This window comes from Colias eurytheme, chromosome 5 (genome assembly GCF_061535395.1).
Source record: "Colias eurytheme isolate Ceu_HAF_F1 chromosome 5, ilColEury1 Martin Lab GWU primary, whole genome shotgun sequence".
Taxonomy (NCBI): Eukaryota; Metazoa; Arthropoda; class Insecta; order Lepidoptera; family Pieridae; genus Colias; species Colias eurytheme.
The window spans coordinates 265,909-286,284 of record NC_142984.1 but is presented as its reverse complement, the minus strand read 5'-3'; the positions used below and the strand labels follow the sequence as shown (position 1 = coordinate 286,284).

The window sequence follows — 20,376 nt, the reverse complement described above, 5'->3', positions numbered from 1 at the left end:
CTAACAAGCCTGCTACATTAGGCATACCTATAGGCATGTAGGTTTTTTACTAATAAAGAAGCCGGAGACACTTGAAAACCAAAGAAAACATTAATAAGCTTAAGGATTTAGATGTGGCTTATTACTTTTATGGTGAATATACACATCCGTGTTACATCATGGTCTAGTATACAATTAAATGAATCGTGTAATTTTTTCGAAACATTGAAGATGTTACGAAAAAAATGTAGACTATCGATAGTTCTTTTTGCCAGTTACATAATAAACAATCGCCCGTCACTTGAAAAAAATTGCAACGTTTTTATACATTTTTTCCTTCTAGTTCTAGACTAGGCTATAAAATCTAGGCTATAATATTTACATATGAAATATTTTTATTAAGCTAGGTTGCCAGATGTCTTTAATTTTCATCTTTCTTACTTCGGAGTAGTTAAAATCGGCAAGTCGTGAACTTTTACGACAATTATTTAGAGAGAAATAAAGAAACTATTTTAAATGGTAATTCGTCCCATAATTGAGTTAAATTTACATAATATAAGTAATAACTATAAGAGGTGAAAGAAACTTTTAAGATATAATTATGTCAATTGTCAATAAAAATCATTGTAGTCTGAGATCAGTGGCGTAGCTAGGGGTACAAGGGCCCTGGTGCATAGGGAAAGAATCGGGCCCTCCTCCTCCCCTCTTTCCGCGTAGTTTGAACTTGTATTTGTCTTCAAAATTATTGATAAGAATAAGAATAGAAAACAGTACGTGAACTTATCCCTAGTAGGCTAAATCCATACGTCGTCTCTATTAGAATCTCCATGTGTTTAATAGAAGAAAAAGGGAATTAATAAACAACGACGCACATGACAATATAGAATATTTATTATTTAGATGAGATTAATTAATGGAAAAAACGTTTTTTAACAGAATTCCCCGCCCAATTCACAATCTCTTACGCGCTTTAATTTTTGCGAATTCGTCTATAATTTCACTCAAATCCAAGTTTGATGCCGCCTCATTTTCTATTGCAATTAACGATAAATGTCGGAGGCGATCTTGTCGAATGCTGTTTCTTAAATAATTTTTTATAATCTTCAGTTTACTGAAAGATCTTTCTGCTGCTGCGGAAGTAACAGGAATTGTATGAAACAGTAGCATCGCTGTATACACTTCCGTAAGGTCACATCGAGCACGCCAAATTTTGTTATAATTTCGATTGAGGGAGAATCAGATGATATACATTAAGAAATTGGAGCGAAAAATTGGGTCCAATTATATCGCAATATTTCTTCTGAAACTGACCACATTTTTCGAGTAAAATCGTTTCATTCCAGCTAAGCAAGTTTTTTGGCATCAGGAAGTCGAACGATTTACAAACTGCACTCATACCAATAAAACGCGCATCTAACTGATTGATTATTATGTCGAGTACATTGTTGAAAATAGTTACTCTAAAGACTTCTTCCTGGTTTTCGAATTGGTGATCAGAAGCCAATTCATCGAAATGCTTTTTAGTTTTTCTTCGTCGCTTGGAAAGGTAGGATCGATATCGTATTTTCTCGCGGTTTCGGTGGCCTTGGATTTGAAGGACTCGAAGTCATTTCTATACTTTTTCAATTTATCCGTTGTTTCGTCCAAAGACTTACTCGCTTCATCCAAAACGATATCACGTTTTTGCAAAACTTTGGAAACATAATTGATGTTGTTCAACACGCCGCGCTGTGCATGAATTCACAAAGAAATACAAACTCAAAATTCAGCATTTTTGATTTTATAATCTCTGCTTCACTACGTTCGTCTTACTGGAACTCTTCAGCGTTATTTCGGACAATGCTTTAATGATATCGAAAAAACGAAGTTTGACTGCAGTTATTGAGTTAACCCTGGACCATCTTGTCGGATTCAATTTTTGAAAAAAAAAAATTTGTTTAAAAAAAAAAATTTTTTTCTAAGCTGAGGTTTGAGGGCCCCCTGAGCTCCGGGGCCCTGGTGCATTGCACCACCTGGCCCTATGATAGCTACGCCACTGTCTGAGATCCGACTAAGAACTTTTTATCCGTAACTATAATTGGTTAATAATGAATGCAAGCATTATTTCATTGATCATCTTTGCTATTCAAACTTCTTTTCCTTATATTTTTGCTTGAATCTTAGAAATGTTTCATCGTTAATGTTCTTTTATTTAACTACAACCTGTTTTCGTCAGTACAGCTAACTTTTTTACAATATTATATTATGAATTAAAAAATTTACAGCATAAAATACGAATTAAATATATTTTTACATTGAAAATATTAGATGAATTTAATTAATAATATTTTAAAGATTATGATTTATTTATTTACAAAAATTACTTAAAGTAATATAGGTACTATAGCAGCATATCTTTATTAATAATTTCGCCATTTCTTTCCTCGGTTTCTGAACTATAAGGAAATTCCGATAATGTCATATAGTAGGTACCTATATTAATTCTGACATTCCGTGACGAAATCATTATAATTATTAAATATAATGATACGGTGTCACTTTAACAACACAGTTAAAAAAATGTATCAATTGTTACTTGAATATTCACAAAATTATCCCATATGATGTAATGATATTTACGAAATGTTTAATTTAAATGAAAAAAGGAAATAACCCACTTCCTAATTTTTAAATATAAGGAAAGCAAAAGAGTTCATTAAAAGCCTACCTACTAAATTCAATTCAATCATTTTTTAAATTTAATTTAAAATGAAATATAAGTAAAAAATAATATAAGCTATATTATTTAATACTGTTAAAATATATATTACTACTCGTAGCACAGTGAGTATGATTTTATTCGTATCTTAACAAAACCCAAATAAAACTGATCCCGTCAAGAAAATAATGAAACGCCTCTCAAATCCTCCATAATATGTTTTATTAAAAACAAAAAATGGAACACAAACACGAAATAGAATGTAATTTATGTAAAAACACGAGTAATAATGTGATATAGACTGACTTTCATATTCCCTCCACATTTCAAGCGAGCCGTGATCGGCATACCCGATGCTTTGTAATTCCGGCTTAGCCATCCTATCCGTGTATAAACATCTATCTGTATATCCTTAGTAATATCTATACCGATATTATAAATAGAAATGATATGAGCTTTTGTAATAAATTCAAAAAATGGTTAAACGTGTTCATAAACCTTTATTATTCTTTTAGCAAAATATAATTGCTGAGTGACTTACAAAAAGCTATTTTTTTTACGATTCAACCTAGACAAACCCGGGGTGAACGGCTAGTAACTGAACATGCCCATGCATGCGTTGATCATGCGTTGAATTCGATGTAATTAACCGAACTTTGAAGAAAAGATCCTAAATCTTATCTTTATAATTTAAATTCGATAACTTGAAAGGAAAACGAGCAACGCCAATTACTTAAACCCGTGTAAAATTTATTTAATCTTCATCTTATACACTAAAATGTTTTATTAAAACTCTTTGATGTTAGTAAATTCTCCCGAGGAAGGAAGCAAAGGCCGTAACTGCTGATGGCGTTAATTAATCTCTTGAGAATAGAAGCAAAAAAAATGGTAGCTCGAGAAAATATAGAATGAGGGAAATATCAACAAATAAAAAATGTAACGAAGCGGAACTCAGGTTGAGATGGCACGAAACTTGCACGAAATAGCTTTTTATCTGATTGCGCAGAAAAACTTATGTTCTTCCAGTGTTTGTAAGTACGGGAAAAGCTTGATGGATTTTAGCTTTAGAGGTGTCATTACTCATTATGGATTGCTGCAGTGAGCATTAAGACCCAGTATTATAGAAAATGTTTTTTACTGCATCTTTCTGATAGCTTATGAGGCTTTTTTCAAACAAAGATAATTTATATAAGAATAAATCTTTCAATCTTGAAATGATTAAAAATATCAAGATCGCTTATCTGTTTACTACATTAATGTCAAGTATTTTAGGGCAGGAACCGATCTAAATTTTCTTCAATAAAACCTTTGTTTTACCTCAACATCCTGCAACAGAACTTCTCAACCAGGATGTTCTATATTTAGCCATAAACCACAGACAGACAAGTATATTATTTATAAGCAGATGACAAAACGTGCGGTAAGATGTAAAGCCGACCGGTTGCTATCTACCATCTCTGGGGCAATGTCACGGACGGGGCTGTAGTAGCATCCTGGACATTTTAACGGGTTTAAAGTCAATTTTTCCTCAAATCATTTACTACTCACGATACATTCGCCAATAAGATATTAAAATAATAAAAATCTAGAACCTGAGCTTAAAATTAAGAACTATATATTCTTCTAAAGTGACTCAAAACATGTACCACATAGCTATTGTTTCATTTTTTAATTTGTGTAACTACTGTGCTATAAATTAAACATTATTGTAATGACCTGAAAACCTGATTTAAATATAAGACAAGGAACGACCCTCTTACAACCCTCTTTTAACTCTAATTGGGTACTACTGATCTTGGACGATATTATAGAGCTTACAATTCTTGTAATATAGACGTCCTTTATGCGAATCTTATTCATACTAATGAAAGGAAAACAGACTAAAACAAATACTTATAGTTAAAACTAAAAAACACGCTTTAGTAAGATAACGTCATGAAATGATTGTATCGTCACCGAGCCTTGATAAGTGTTCAATGTTTGAATTAAATCTCTCCCTTTAAAGTAGGTCAAAATCGGGTCTAAGAATCGGTTACACGCAAATATACAGAAGGTATTTATAAATTTATAATTCCACAATAATCCTTTAGGATTCTTCAAAAAACTTAACATTTCAAAGGCCAACAACACATACAGGATGTATGACGATTTATCTGCATATGGCTTCTCTCGGTCACTTCTATTAGATGTATTTTTCAATACAATAAAAAACGCCCTCATAACCTTGTTCTATGAAACTAAACTAATTGGAAAAGACCTTATCATATAGTTATCTAAACTATCTAGGTTCTGTTTTCTAATAAAAAATCAAGACGCTTTTTTTATGCAAGAACAGGAAAACTAAAATTATTATCAGCCAATAGACAATGTAAATTAAAACCAGGTCGGAATCCCGCCTGATCAACTATGATTTTTTTTTACGAATCCAATTTATATAATAAATGCTTAAATTGGTGAGGACTTAGGATAGAAGTATGTATGTTTACTAGGTACCTACTCGTTCACGAAAAAACCCATTATATAGACAGAGATTATCGGTCCAATGATATCTATTATTGGACCGATTTCGATGAAACTTTACAGAAACGTAGGAAATACTAGAATTGCCCTTGCGGTTTATCCGCGGGTAAAACCGCGCGGCACTATGGATATTTTACAAAACTATAAATTTATATATAATACTGTATCTTAATTTAAGCTATCTCCGCAATGAGGTTACAAAATATGCAAATGAAATTTGACCTGCTCAGTAATTATTCACAGAAAGTGCATAATAATTGTATTTCAAATGCAAGAGTGATTCTTGTATTATGTAATACATTACCATCCTAAATTATTAGATGAGCCAACCTACCCTTACGACAATAAGAGAAATAAGACCATACAGCATATAGGCCTCTCCCAAAGACTTCCAGAACGGCTGATCATCAGCGGCCTGCATAGCTACTGCCCTTAAATTATAATTCAGTAATGTTTAGCTTAAATTATGTGTGTGTGTGATCATTCATAGCCTTTTCATTAAATATATGAAAAGTAACATCATTACTTTAATATTATTAAATGAGTATGTCTTTCTTTCACGTCACAACGCTACGATTTTATGGAAAAATTATAGTAGGATTTACCTACGAAGTTTACTTTTTACCACGGCGAAACATCTTATTCCCATTCCTTTCAGCAGGCATAGCCGCGGGATAATAGCTAGTAAAATATGTATCAAAAATTAATGATTTGAACTGATTTTTTGGGATAATCTCAATCATTATCTTTCAATGAACCGACGTAATATACTCCTAATGAGATTGTATTATGTATCAAACTCAAGATCTTAGAATAAGATAGTAACACAAGATCTATTTTTAGTAATGATGGGAAGCATCTTGACATTTTTCTTATCCATAATAAGCTAATTAAAGCTATAAATCTATCAATTAAAGTTCAACTTGAAGTCGGAAGTGTATTGAGTGCAGAGTGGTGTATTTTTTCGTTATAGCTCTAACGAGCTTTCGATTATAATAGATTTTTAGTATATTCTAGACTGAAAAATGATCTAGTTAATGAAATAAGTATAATTTTATGTATTGAAGTTATAAGCCATTTTGAAAATAAAAAATAATTGTTCCCGACTACTTTAATTCCAATTATGTCATCTGTTTTCAGTTTTCAGCTTTGAAACATTACGCTGTAAATACAAAAAAAAATGAGTTTTTATGATCAAAGAGAGTAGTGATCTTACTCCTATGTGTCCCTCTTTCAAAACAAAATTTTAACGATGATATTTAATATTTTTTGAATATTCTATAACTAAATTAAATATTAAATTAGAATTTAGACACCAAGTGCTCCCGATTTTAATAATGTCGAGATGAAGCCTCCCACCGTATGAGAGGGGGCGGCCATATATATCGGAGATGTGCTACCCACCGTCAGTCGGCGCACGCGCTTTGCTGTTTGTCTGTGTGTGTGATATTCGGATAGTTTCGCGCCCTTTCGGTGAGTTGCGCGGGAAAATGTATTTTTTATTTTTTAAGTTTATTAGTAAAGTTATTTGATCATTTTGTAGTGTGCTTAAATTGATTTAGTGTCAGATGTAATTAAATTAATTATTTAATCATATCAATTATGTCTTATAATAAATTATTAACTTTAATATCCAATACTAAATAAGATTGTATCATTCAGTAGAATCGTCGTAGTACTTTTATTCTTAATAATATATTTTAAATGAGTTTATTCGAAAATGCGAAGATTTCCAAAAACCCGTATAATATATCAAATCATAAAGTTGCTTCAAAATATATAAAAGCTCTTCATTATTGTAAGTTAATAATTTATTTGTCCTTCAGTTAACAAAAAATATTTTAATATATTTCGCAATTGGCATTAGGTATACAGATTTAACTTGTGCCGAAAGTAAAATTATTCAAAAGTAGGTAATTAAATTTTGCAACATATCATTATGCAGAAAATAATGGTTGTATAACTCTAATTTGGACATAGAAAATTTATATTTAAACTTGTTATTTAATTTTTTACTCTTTTTAATGTATCTTAATGTATGTAACAACAAATTAGTCGAATTGAATATGAGATATGATATTATTTACGCTGCAATTAAAATTATACAAAATACTATGACTACATTTTACATTAATTGTAACATCAAGTTTATGCTTTCTCTTCTAAATTTAAACTGTAATGTGTTTAAGTGTGCATTTTTTCATTTAGTAAAGCTTTTATATGCAATTCATATTTGAACTCGGATATCAAAAAAAACATCGGATAATAAAAAAAATGTTACTTTTGAGCTAACGATGAATAACACGAGAACTTATAGATTTTAATTAATTACATTATCATCACATATCTCGATTTTAACAATTACATAAGATTTAATATAAATTACATAAAATAAATAAAATAAAATAAAATAAATTACATACTTACCTTTAAATGTAAGGAAATTATAACCCCAATTACCGCTCTTTTTAAGTAACCATGATTTTACTTCAGATCGTTTTTCAGGAATAAATTAGAGAACAAAATATATTTATTTTTTCTTTGCAGACAGACAACAATCAAACAACAATGATGCATCTTAAGACGATGGTAAGCTTTTATCATTCTTATATGAGATTTCTTGATGAATGAATACAAAAAATAACTCTTTTATAAAAAATCATCACTTAAACGTTCAAAGAACAAATAAATTTTAAAATAGCGTTTATTATATTTTAATTAGTTTTGCATTGAGAAATATATATAGAAAGTACATTGACGCGACAGTAGATGCGGGCTAACTTATTGATTCATTGTTTAAATAGAACACATTTCTTTTATTTGTGGCCGTGAACAATTTATTATTAAATATATTAACACATATATATCTATAAATAACTGTTTGCACTAAACATCTTTTTGATACTGTTCAATCGCAAAATTATTTACAAATCACTTGATTAGTTTTACAGTTAAAAAGTTAAGGTAAATAATTAAAATGTCCACATTATCAAAAATATGTATTAATCTATAGAAAATATACCTACTCTCTGTCTCTATGTAGAGCTGTAAAATTCATCTGTCCCTTACCCGCAATATTTAACTTCAAATTAACGTACTTTTATAAGAAACATAGTCATATATGTATATAGCAACACATACACAACGATTCAATCTGGTAACATTTACATATTAAAATAAAACTCGATTCCCGATATATGTGGCTGGTGAATAAAACATTTGGGGGAGATTTAGCGAACGAAATTTATACGGTCCGGTGGGATATTTTAAATGTGGTTTTGTCTAAACGAGTCAAATTTGTATCTGAAATAACGTTTGTTGGCTCTATATAACAACTATATTACATATTGTGCCTAATTTGCTTTACATATTTCATATGGGTTGGTAAGTAATATCAATTCACAATTAGATAATTAATTGAAAACTAAATGAAAGTACATAAGTACATTCATTAATTCCCTAGTCACATTTCATCCAGTTTTACAATGGAGCTTTTTCACTATGGCACAGATAATAAAACATGGTTTCGAACGACCGACACGGAAATTAATAAATAAAGTTATTTCTTCAGGCATTCGCATAATTAATAAAAGAGAAAAACACATATCATTTTTTCTTTTGCAAATTCACAAGAACCTAACTCTCAGCACAACCTCACACATATTTTTATTTTAAACAAGAAGTAATAAAAAATATGCGAAAATTCCTTAATTTCCATACAGCTACAAAGAACATTGCGTCACACGTTACGTCACGTGAAATATGAAACTCGTTAGATTTACTTTTATTACTTTAAATGGGAAAAAACGCGGCTCTAACATATATACCATAGACGCTAAAGAAGATATAACCATAACCAGTCAATGTAGACCTCCATATTGTATGGCAGCTCATATGTTATAGAGCTCAAGTAGTAGTACTTTAAATGGTTACTATTGCTCGCGACGTCGATTATAATCGAAACTATGGTTAATAAAAATATCGTAATGGTTTATGAATAGTTAAATCATCATTACACAAAACACTGTCCCAAATTCTATACAATAAGATGCCTAGTATTACCCGTATTTAAATTTCAATAAATAGAAACACTTTTTAAAACTATTCTCTAAATAGATTCAACAAAAGCTAGAGTAAAAATAAGTGTCTTTATAAAAAATAATTCAACACACGTTAAAAACTGATTAATAATATCTTTCTAATATTAAAACATTATAAAATCGAATAGAAAGCTACAGAAGATCAAGGGCAAAGTGACATAATCACGCAAACCGTCACGTAGCGCTGGGCTTAAAAGCTTACTCGTACCTATAATATCACAATTACTTTAACCCTTTTTACATTATAGCTCCCCTAAAAAGTTTTTTTCAGATGAACACATTTCTTGGGTTAATTTATCTCGACTATTCAAATATCAAATGTATCAAGCGCAGCCCATAATTAAAATACCATTATACCTCTTTCAGATTAATGCAATTTAAAATGCTTTTTAAATCAAAGTTGACATAAACCCACCCAAAACTTTTATAATAAATATTTGAATAGCTTTTCCTTAACTATACTAGTATACTAACAGCTGTCCGACGGTTTTACCTATAACCTTCCTCAATAAATGAACGATGCAAATGTGCCAAAAAGAACAATATAACATCGCGAACCGGTATTAACACAATTCGTACGAGACGAAATACCTACATATACATATAAATATAGCTCTTCCGCGTTCATAGTATCCGCTATCTAATAATATAATAGACGTGACAAACAATACAAGAAACATGATATATTCGCTGTCGTGACACAAAACATCTCACTTGCACTTAATAGTTTCACTTTTCTATCACATCGTGGTACATCTGATTGTGACCCTTTTTCTATAGCTGTGTAATAATGCATAGTAACAGACATAGTTTTTAATGGTATGTAACATAAAATATAACGAATTGAAACATAATAATGTGTATGGAGTTATATTTTTAACAGATCATATACTTGACAAATTAAATGTTTTCAATGAGAAACTAGAGGAAATAAATAAATATATGTACACAAAAATTTGTGCAAACATCGAATTTAAATTCTTAAATAAAAAATTGTAGAGTCAGTTATTTGCAGTTATTTTAAAAACCATATATATGCATGTAATCCGCTCAAAATATGTTTATATTTTATTATATCAATTTGCACAGATAATACTCGTGTAAAATTGTTATTTTACACTAATAATAATATTCAATCGGGCTCTATTTAACCGACTTTCAAAAGGTTATAATATTATGTTCGTCTATATATTTATTTGTTTTGTTTTTTTAAACATAAAAAGTATAAAATATTTGAATTTAAAACTTAATTCAACCATAAAAGTGAGTTCAACTCTTTTGTCAGTCATAGTACTGCAGCGGGACAAACGCGCACTTTCCTCGCGTGTTTAAATTTCAAATAGATGACATAAGATGCAACAGTCGTTTGACCACAGACTCTATTGACTGACAACGTCGTAGTTTTGGCCAAAGAGGATATAATCACTACGTTTTAGTTTTGGCGCGGAAATACTTGTCTATGACCTCACAATTCAAATACGGCACAGATAATATACCATAGTTTGTAACATATTAAAGAACGAAATAATAATTTTGAGTAAACGATGTATAATTTAGGCCTAATATTATAAGATAATATCATTTGAATATGTTGATTGATGTAACTTATTTAAAATGTTTATTATAAATTCTCATAAATCAAACGATATGAATAATTTTGAAGTTAAATAGATTTTTTTCTTTCTCAAGTCTCTAATGATCAAAGTTCGGATTTTTTGCATTAAAACTCACAACACTGTAAAGTCTGACCCAGAAACATCATATTTTCCAAACGTACTTCGAAACGAATCGTAAAGCCAGTAAAAAGCAATGTATAACCTGGGTCATAGTTCACGCAACTGTGTTTGTTTGCATTTACATAACTCAAATGACAACGTACATCACTCATTCAAACGTTCGAGCAACCATAAAGTTGATATCAAAGCATCAATGTACAGTTAACAATGCGAGATCGTCGCTCATGTCTCGTTACTTACACTTTCTACGCACGTGACGGATTATATAACGTTTGTTATTCAAATATTCAACGGTGCATTATTTTACAATGTTTTCCCATTTATGCGCATAAATTAAAACACAAAATATTAATTATTGGGCTCGGTCCAATAAAAACAGGTCAAACTGAACGGAAGAAGAGTTAAATTAAATTTCGTTTTCGTTCGTTCTGTTTGATGATTATCTTCAAAATTATGTTAAGATAAATCGTTTTAAGAAGGTCAGTTTACGTTATTTATGATAACATTAACATAATCATATAATCACATTCGTATGAACAGAACAATGCAATATCATCCTCTTCATAATTGCACATTTACGTGACAGACACATTGCATAATCTGTGCAGTGCAAGAAAATGGGCGGCAAAAAGATTCATTGGAAAGTGTCATGGCGTCTTTAAGTTCCGTCAATTCTGATCATCTGTAACGACTTCCTTTCGAGACAACTCAATCAAAAACGTCGTGTGAAGTTCTATTCAATGCTTAAATAAATTAATCTTTACTCGTTATCCGTTCGCAATAAAAAGATGCGGCATTGTTTCGCAGATTCACGTAATAAATTAAAACGGTTGCATATTTGATTTGCACAATTTTGGAACAATACGGGGTGTTGCGCAGACGGCGGGAGCTGGCTGTAGACTTGGCAGTTCCCGTGAGATACCTTGTGACTTATGGCTTATTTGATTATTGCAAGCCTCCGTATACTTTACCAGTTCGTTTATATAGACATAACATAGATGTAGAAAACTTGTTGTTGAAGGCGTAGGCATATGGAATGTAAACATTCAAGTTTAAATATTATGTTTAGATAATAATTATCAATGTTCAATATTGTTGCATTTCATATGCAACAAGCATTTTCACACAAATGAAAGATCTCTTTATCTTTAAATATCGAATAATCTTGAAATATAGAGAAAATATAAGAAATAGAGAACAACTTCTCGCTATTACTAGATTATAAATTCTATGAAAATAAACCAGAAGTTTTATTACAAAGTTGTGATGTCTTAAAGTTTTAAGAACACAGCTAGCTGTGTTTGAAAGTTGTAATATTTCCTGCTCATCCAATTTCAAGTTATTTTCGAGACTATCCAAGAATAAATATATTTTCCGTAATAAATATAGTTCGAAAGTTATACGTCTAGTTCGAATATCTTATTACTCACAAATATATAATAAACATAGAGTCAAGATAAGCGTTTAATATACCAGAACGGTTGTAGTAATCGAAATGAAATGTTTATCCATTATATTAGACTGGAAAAAGCATCTTTCATCTACGTATACCACGGGAATAAAACACACTAAGACTTGGAACCATTTTATTAAAAAAAAGTCTTACAAAGTTTTGAAAAGCTCAATTCAACGTGAACTAAAAAGCGAAATAAAAGCCTAACAATGCACGTAATTCCGATATAATCACAAGAAACTAATTAATCACATTCATTAGCATAGCATTGTACTTGCAGTTCATATTTTATCAATACAATGCGTATCGATGACAGGTGCGATTCTGTGTGAAGGTATCACATATACTTATTGCCTAATAATCTTTCTGTACATTTGAATATATTGACTACTAGCGGTCCGCCCCGGCTTCGCCCGTGGTACATATTTACGTTTTCTCTACATAAAAACCATCCTCGTACTTCAAGAAATATAATAAAAAAAGAATTATCGAAATCGGTTCAGCCGTTCTCGAGTTATGCGCTTACCAACACATTTTGCGATTCATTTTTATATATAAGAAGATAGTGACTTAAACCTTACCTACCTAAAATCTACCAAAATTACCTAAATCCTATGAAGGTGGAGAAGAACGTAAGAAGATTGAAAACGGCTGGACTGATTTTCATGTTTTATTTGTAAAGATTTACATACTTTCTTATACAAGTACATATAATGTCGATAGTCCTTACATCCGTATATTTAATTATTGAACAATTTAATGTACCACACCAAGTGAAAAATATTCACAAGTATACAAAAAAAAAATATAAGGCAATAAATTTCTTTTCTTTCTTTCTTTCTTTCAAATATACCGGCCGAATTGATAACCTCCTCCTTTAATTTGAAGTCGGTTAAAAACAGATTAATACAGTAAATAGGTATGTCCGTATAGTACATACCTATAGAAAATCTAATTTAATATCTACAAAAAAACCACATGTAATCCAATGATTACTAAGTACAAACCACGTAATTTTAATCTTGATAATCTTAATTTTAACCGTAATATAAAATAATGACACTGTCCTTTGTTCTAAGCGCTCATTATTTCGCCACGCTAAACGGTGTTGGCATTTATAAGTACATTCCAACCTTAGCCGTAATTACCAAAATATAATGAGAAACATCTGGCCCTTATATTTCATCAAAAGATAATTTCTCTCCAAAGAAAAACATGAATACCTACAAATAGAACATCTGTGAAGTATCTCTTTTCGACGCTAAAATTCCGAATCTATACTAATATTATAAAGAGGAAAGGTTTATATGTATGTATGTATATATGGTTTTCACGCATAAACTACTGGACCGATTTTGATGAAATTTGGCACAGATAATCTTTAGACCCTGAGAAAGAACATAGGCTACCTTTTATTGCGAAACATATACCACAGGCGAAGCCGGGGCGGACCGCTAGTAGTAGGTATATGAAGAGAAATGTAGCATAAACCTACTCATACTAATATTATAAATGTAATCATATCTCTACCGGTCTCCTTGATACGTTCCCCATTACATTACTCAAATTAAATATTGATCGAAAGGTTCAGAAACGTCACTTCATGTCGAATACAACAATGTAACAAAATACATTTCGTATACAAACAAACACAAATCACCGCAAAGCTGCCAACAAAAACGATCCTAATTAAAGCCACGTACGCAGATAAATCTTAGCGTTTCTATTATCCGCACAAAATACAAATTGTTGAGATAACATCAGTTAGAAAGTGTCCGCGACCTGCGTGCCAATTACGATAATACTTTTAAACTTTCCTCATCCTTTAAATAATTCTAAACATTCATTGGTATTAAGTCGTATTTTTTGGTACTCATACCAAAAATTATCCTTAGAATCCTTCCCATATCTTAACAAGTACGTACCGTATGTTTTTCAAAGTTAATGAAAATATGAAGAAATATACCTACATGTCTTCTTACAATAGGAAGTAGGATGGATTATCTAATTAAAAAATTATACATTGTTACGTATTATATAAAAGAGCCGTGCTGGTTGAAGCTGGTCACTCGGATGAACATCGCATTGACAAGACTTATGTAACGTGATATAACAGTTCAAAGATGACTTTACAATATTTTATTGTTACTTTTCGTTTCTTAATCAAATTTAGGAAATGCTTTTGAAGCAATACTTGAAGGCAGAGCAAGACCGCCTCTAGACAGCCTTTAGAACTTGAATCTTTAAAATAAGATGAGCTTTATATTATTATAAATTATTTTCATAAAACTTAAAGCGTAGAGTTTTCGTAAAATGGAAAATAACATTTCACTTTGTAGTTGTGTGGGTTAGTTAGAAAACTTTGAAGGCTTTTCCACCATTCAAAGTTTCCTTATTAAAATAACATTCACTGACAACTATAATTTGTCAAACTCAAACTAAAATCAGAACATTACTTTGTAATATAGTTGGGATAAAAATCTTAACTTTTCGATAAAGTCAATCACTAAGCATATACAGGTTGTGAATACTCAAGCTTGCTAAGTCAGTTATATAAGGCCGGTTGCAGAGCTTGACCGACCATCAGTGCGTACGTCAGTCGCGCTTGTCATATGTATGGAAATTCATAAAACCGTTCATAGCTAGACCGACCATACGCACGCGTATTGTCATGCGCATTAGTGTCATAGTCATACAATTGTTGATGCGTATCGACAGGACCGACGGTACGCACTGACGGTCGGTCAAGCTCTGCAACCAGCCTTAGTGACATTTCTATTTTTTGTCGTCTTTTAACATCAATACAAAGATCCCTTGAGCCAAAGGTCACATACCATTGAAGTACGAATTATATAACGCAATTACAAACGAATTGACCAAGTACGTTACGTTAATTGTATTCATAGCTTTCCTATTTCTTAACACCTACTTATACATATTGTGTTTATATTCGTCACATAATATGAAGTTTTATTATTTCCTATCATAGGTGTTCTTTAAATTATTATATTTTGGCTTTGCGATTATTTTACTTCAAACATAATAGACTTCTAATTCTATATTAATTTGTTCAAATAGAAATTAATTCATCTATTCACGTTCATTTCTTCGCTATTCAATATACCATTTCTAATTTCATCAAAAAATATGAAACAAAAGAAGGTTAACGAGCAGAAAATGTAAACCATTGTGTTAATTAATATTCTTTCTTTGCCTATTTAATAAAGTTATCTTTGGGAGCTTAGAATAATGTATTATCAATTATTTTTGACGTTAATTGAATCTTTTTTTTAATTTACAGCTCGCGAGCGTGCTCCTAGCGGCTGCCCTAGTCTCGGCAACACCGCACAAAAGTCACAAGCGTGAAGGTAAGCTACGATTAATACCTAGTTTGTAAAAAAAAACAGCAATTCAGTGATTTATGATTATTATTTGTTAAAATTTTATTATTAATATAAACACATTTAAAGGGATAAACAAGTAACAAAGTAAACTTCTTTTTACAGCGCCGCTGAGTTCTTCCTACCTACCGCCATCTAGCGGTGGGTTCGGCAAACCCTCCTCAACGTACGGCGCTCCACGACCGTCCAGCAGCTACGGTGCCCCCAGGCCTTCATCAAGCTACGGCCCACCGAAGCCTTCAAGCAGCTATGGAGCTCCCTCTCGCCCATCATCGTCATACGGACCTCCCAAACCGTCTAGCTCTTACGGCGCCCCTGCTAGGCCACCATCGACCAGCTACGGCGTCCCCACTGGCCCCTCTTCACTGTACGGCGCCCCTAAGCCATCTAGCTCATACGGCGCACCATCATCCAGCTTCTCCGGTTCATCATCTGGCTCTTTCTCCGGTTCTCATTCAGTAGGAGCCCCATCAAGCTCTTATGGCACTCCATCCAGCTCGTACGGTGCTCCATCCAGCTCGCACAGTGCTCCTTCTAGCTCGTATGGTGCTCCTTCCCAATCTTACGGTGCTCCAGCCCCTTCTACTTCATACGGAACTCCCGCTGACTCTTATGGTGCACCAGCGCCATCATCATCTTACGGCGCTCCTTCATCTGGTGGTTTTGGATCCAGCCATGGCTCGAGCAGTAGCTTCAGTTCTGGACATGGCAGTAGCTTTGGTGGCTCTGGGCACGGCAGCAGCTTTGGTGGTTCCGGACACGGCAGCAGTTTCGGTGGTTCTGGACACGGAAGCAGTTTCGGCTCTGGCTCATCTGGCTTCGGCAGCTCTGGATTCGGCAGCAGCGGCTTCGGTTCAAGCGGATCTGGTGGAATATCTTCCAGCTACGGAGCTCCAGCTGCTCCATCAAGCAGCTACGGAACCCCCTCCAGCTCTTACGGAACACCATCAAGCAGCTATGGAGCCCCTAGCAGCGGTGGTCACGGCTCCAGTTTCTCATCTGGTGGCTTCTCTGGTATCTCAAGCGGCTCCGGTGGATATTCTTCTGGAGGATCTGGCGGCTACTCTTCCGGCGGTCACGGATCAGGTGGCTTCTCGTCTGGCGGTCACGGATCAGGTGGTTTCTCGTCTGGCGGCCATGGAGGTTTCTCTGGCAGTTCCGGCGGCCACGGTAGCTCCGGCGGTTACTCGTCAGGAGGTGGTTACTCGTCAGGCGGATCAGGCGGTTACTCTTCAGGTGGTTCAGGCGGTCACTCCCTAGGAGGATCAGGAGGTTTCTCCTCAGGTGGTTACTCTTCCGGAGGATCAGGAGGTTACTCCTCCGGAGGATCAGGTGGTTACTCCTCGGGTGGCCACGGGTCCGGCATCTCTGGCGGAGTGCCCGCCACCATCGGCCAAAGCTACGACTCCAACGGTGGTTACGTTTACTAAATTATTCAATAAGTTAGGAGTTGTGAAATTATGTGATATACGTCACGACTTTCATCAAATAACGAGAGTTACCAAATGAATTTAAAATGCGATTAGCTTCAAATGTATAATGATCACCAAGCAATACTAATAATAAGTCGATAAGTGCATTTGAAGGAATTATAAAGGCGAAAATAACAATAGTTGCACCGGTTAGTGGCTGCTTGATGACGTATGTATTAACAGCTAAGTGTTCACCGCTGATGTTAAAGTATTATTATTTAATTGTTACGAATTATTGTACAAAATGTAGTTGTAAGTGCAAATTATTTTGTATTAAATAAACTATTGTAAATATTTTATTTTGTTTTCTTACCTAACATAGTTCCTTTTAAAACAGATCGAACACGAGTACTATACATATTTCCTTAATAAAAGTAACTAAGTTTAAAACAATATATTATGCCTATATAGTAACTTTTATCAAGACCAAGTCCTTAAAACTATACTTCCCATATTATGGGTACCTTTTTTCCATGATTATAGATATTGGCAATTAGTTATTAGTCGGTAAATCTGATTTTAAAACAAATAGACTTACGCCATCTTGTGCCAATAATAATTAAAATACTTATCGTCAACCGAGGCAAGTGTGACAGTGGGGCTAGTGTAACAAATTCAAATTACGCGCCCTAAACACGTTTATTTGTTTTAACGCCATCGTACGTACGTTAGAAGAACTTTTTCATCATTAATTTTTGTATCGACACACAGCAAATACTCAACTGTTTTACCGACATACGCCATTTTGAAAAACAAAGCGAATTATGATTGAAGTCCGTGATATCTGGGACGTCGCGTTTAGTGATTTTTGGTGTTTTGGAGTGTTGTTTTAAGGAGTTAAAGGTAAGCGACAAAGTATTACGATTTGTATTTGAAGTTTTATATGTTTCTGTGCCCAAATTTCTGATATTCTTTGACATATGTGCATTGTCACACTTACCTCACCCGCTAACCTAACATGGGAAAGTGTGACACAGTCACACTTACCCCAGCCCTTTTGTATGAGGATACCATGATAGTGATGGGACAGCATATATTTTATACAACGATTTTTTTAAAAGTAAAATTGAAGCATTTGTTTTGTTTTAGATGGTACGATACTATAAAAGAAAAACTACTGATAAATACTCTCAAGAAACTCTACGCGAAGCAGTCAAAGCAGTACGGGAGCAGCATATGACAGCTTTGAAAGCATCCAGAGTTTACAATGTTCCTAGAGCAACTATAATTTCACACGTAAATGGTGTTCGTGGTGTAAAATCGAAATCTCATGGGAGACCAACAGTTTTTTCAGAGGAGTTTGAGAAGAAAATGGCTTCAATTGTAATAGTTACTTTTTTTAATTAAATATAATTTTTAACTAGTAAGTACATATTTACGTTTTATTATGCTTAAACCTTCCCGGGGGAAGTGTAACATACTGTCACATCACTAGTCCTCGAAAAATCTGTCACACTTACCCCTTCTAGAATATAAATCTGTTGCAAGCAAGAATAGACTATCGTGTTATTGAATTAGATTATAAATTAAGTTGACATATTTAATATCTCATTATTTCAGTAAGAGACCAGCAACAATAACCAGAGGAACAAATAAAAATGCTATCTGTTACACTTGCCCCATTCCTGGGGTAAGTGTGTCAATCTCCAACCTTCCTTTCTTTTTGCTTACGTATGTCACACAAAACTTCTAGAAACATTACAAATCATTGTTAAAATATTGAACAAATGAATAATTAATGTATTAAAATTAAAATATCGGCATAGGACTATTACGGTAACGAAATATTTAAAAAAATAATTTGTACCATTTAAATTTATGCCACACTTGCCTCGGTTGACCTTCTACGCTACTTACCGTATCTACTCTATTTATTTTAATTAAGTAGTTAACCGGTTGTTTTTGTGTTATATAGATTTGTGGCTTTTGGTATTTGTTTTTGATGATAATTAAGTTATTTCAAAACAGCCAAAATCTGAATAAGTGTTTCAGGAAACTAAGCTAAGGTTCATAACTCACAACACACATAATATATTAGGTACCTATGCATTATATACTTGTTAGCAAGTCATGTAAATATTCTGTAGTTGTAAGGAATATGCTAATATAGACGATAGTTAGTATAGACGTTTGTGACTAAATCACACTTAAACTACTGAACTGATTTTGATGAAACTTTATAAAATTGTATCTTAGGTACCAAGATAACAACATAACATAAATAACATACATGATACATGAATAACAAGAACATAGGTAATCTATTGCACAATACTAGCTTTTATTCACGTTTTGTTGTAATTCATACATCAATGACGAGTTGTTCAGCTGCTTGTTTAAATTAAACAGGTAAATTCAAACAATCTCATATAGTCTAATTTTAATAATCTTTGTACCCAAAACTATTAATAATACTACGCACTTCAATCTACATTTATCTATCTACCTAAGCGAATTATTTCTCCCAAAAGCTAAGTGAAGGTCAATTATTTATGAAAAGTGAAAAAGTTGGTGATAAACCTCCTTTTTTTTCGCTCTTTTTAATTCCCACTGGGGATCGAATCCAGGAACCCTCGGTGTCACGCTTATCTATGCGTTAATCTCTAGCCAGTAGGCAGTCTAAAGTAAAATCAAAGGCGGGTTATAAATAAAACAAACGAAGCCAGTCAACATACTATATTTTGTTAGTAACGCAGATTACTGCGAAGTCACAACGTTACACATTTATACACATTTCAAATGATCAACAAGAACTAGGAATAAGTCAATAGATACTACATCTAACAGTGGCCCGGCCGTGGTTCGTCGAACATTTAACATCTCATCATCATCATCATCATCATCACCATCATCACCATCATCACCATCATTACAACTTATTAAAATTAACTAATAATTAACTAATTAAAGTGTTGTTCCTTATTGATTTTAAAGGTTTAACTTATAGAACTATTCACTGAAGTAAATACTCTCTGTGATGTGTAAATATATGTAAATACTCTCATCATAAATATACA

The 20,376-nt window shown here is 32.8% G+C and overlaps 1 protein-coding gene across 1 annotated transcript; it reads left to right on the top strand.

The window, feature by feature from the left end:
- The first annotated feature begins 6,568 nt into the window (after positions 1-6,568).
- Positions 6,569-17,653, top strand: Muc91C (Mucin 91C). Its single transcript, XM_090101659.1, has 4 exons — positions 6,569-6,670; positions 7,745-7,786; positions 15,788-15,854; positions 15,993-17,653. Exons 2-4 carry the CDS (start codon positions 7,766-7,768, stop codon positions 17,315-17,317), a joined length of 1,413 nt encoding a protein of 470 aa, XP_089957785.1. The 5' UTR covers positions 6,569-6,670; positions 7,745-7,765; the 3' UTR covers positions 17,318-17,653.
- The last annotated feature ends 2,723 nt before the right edge of the window (positions 17,654-20,376 follow it).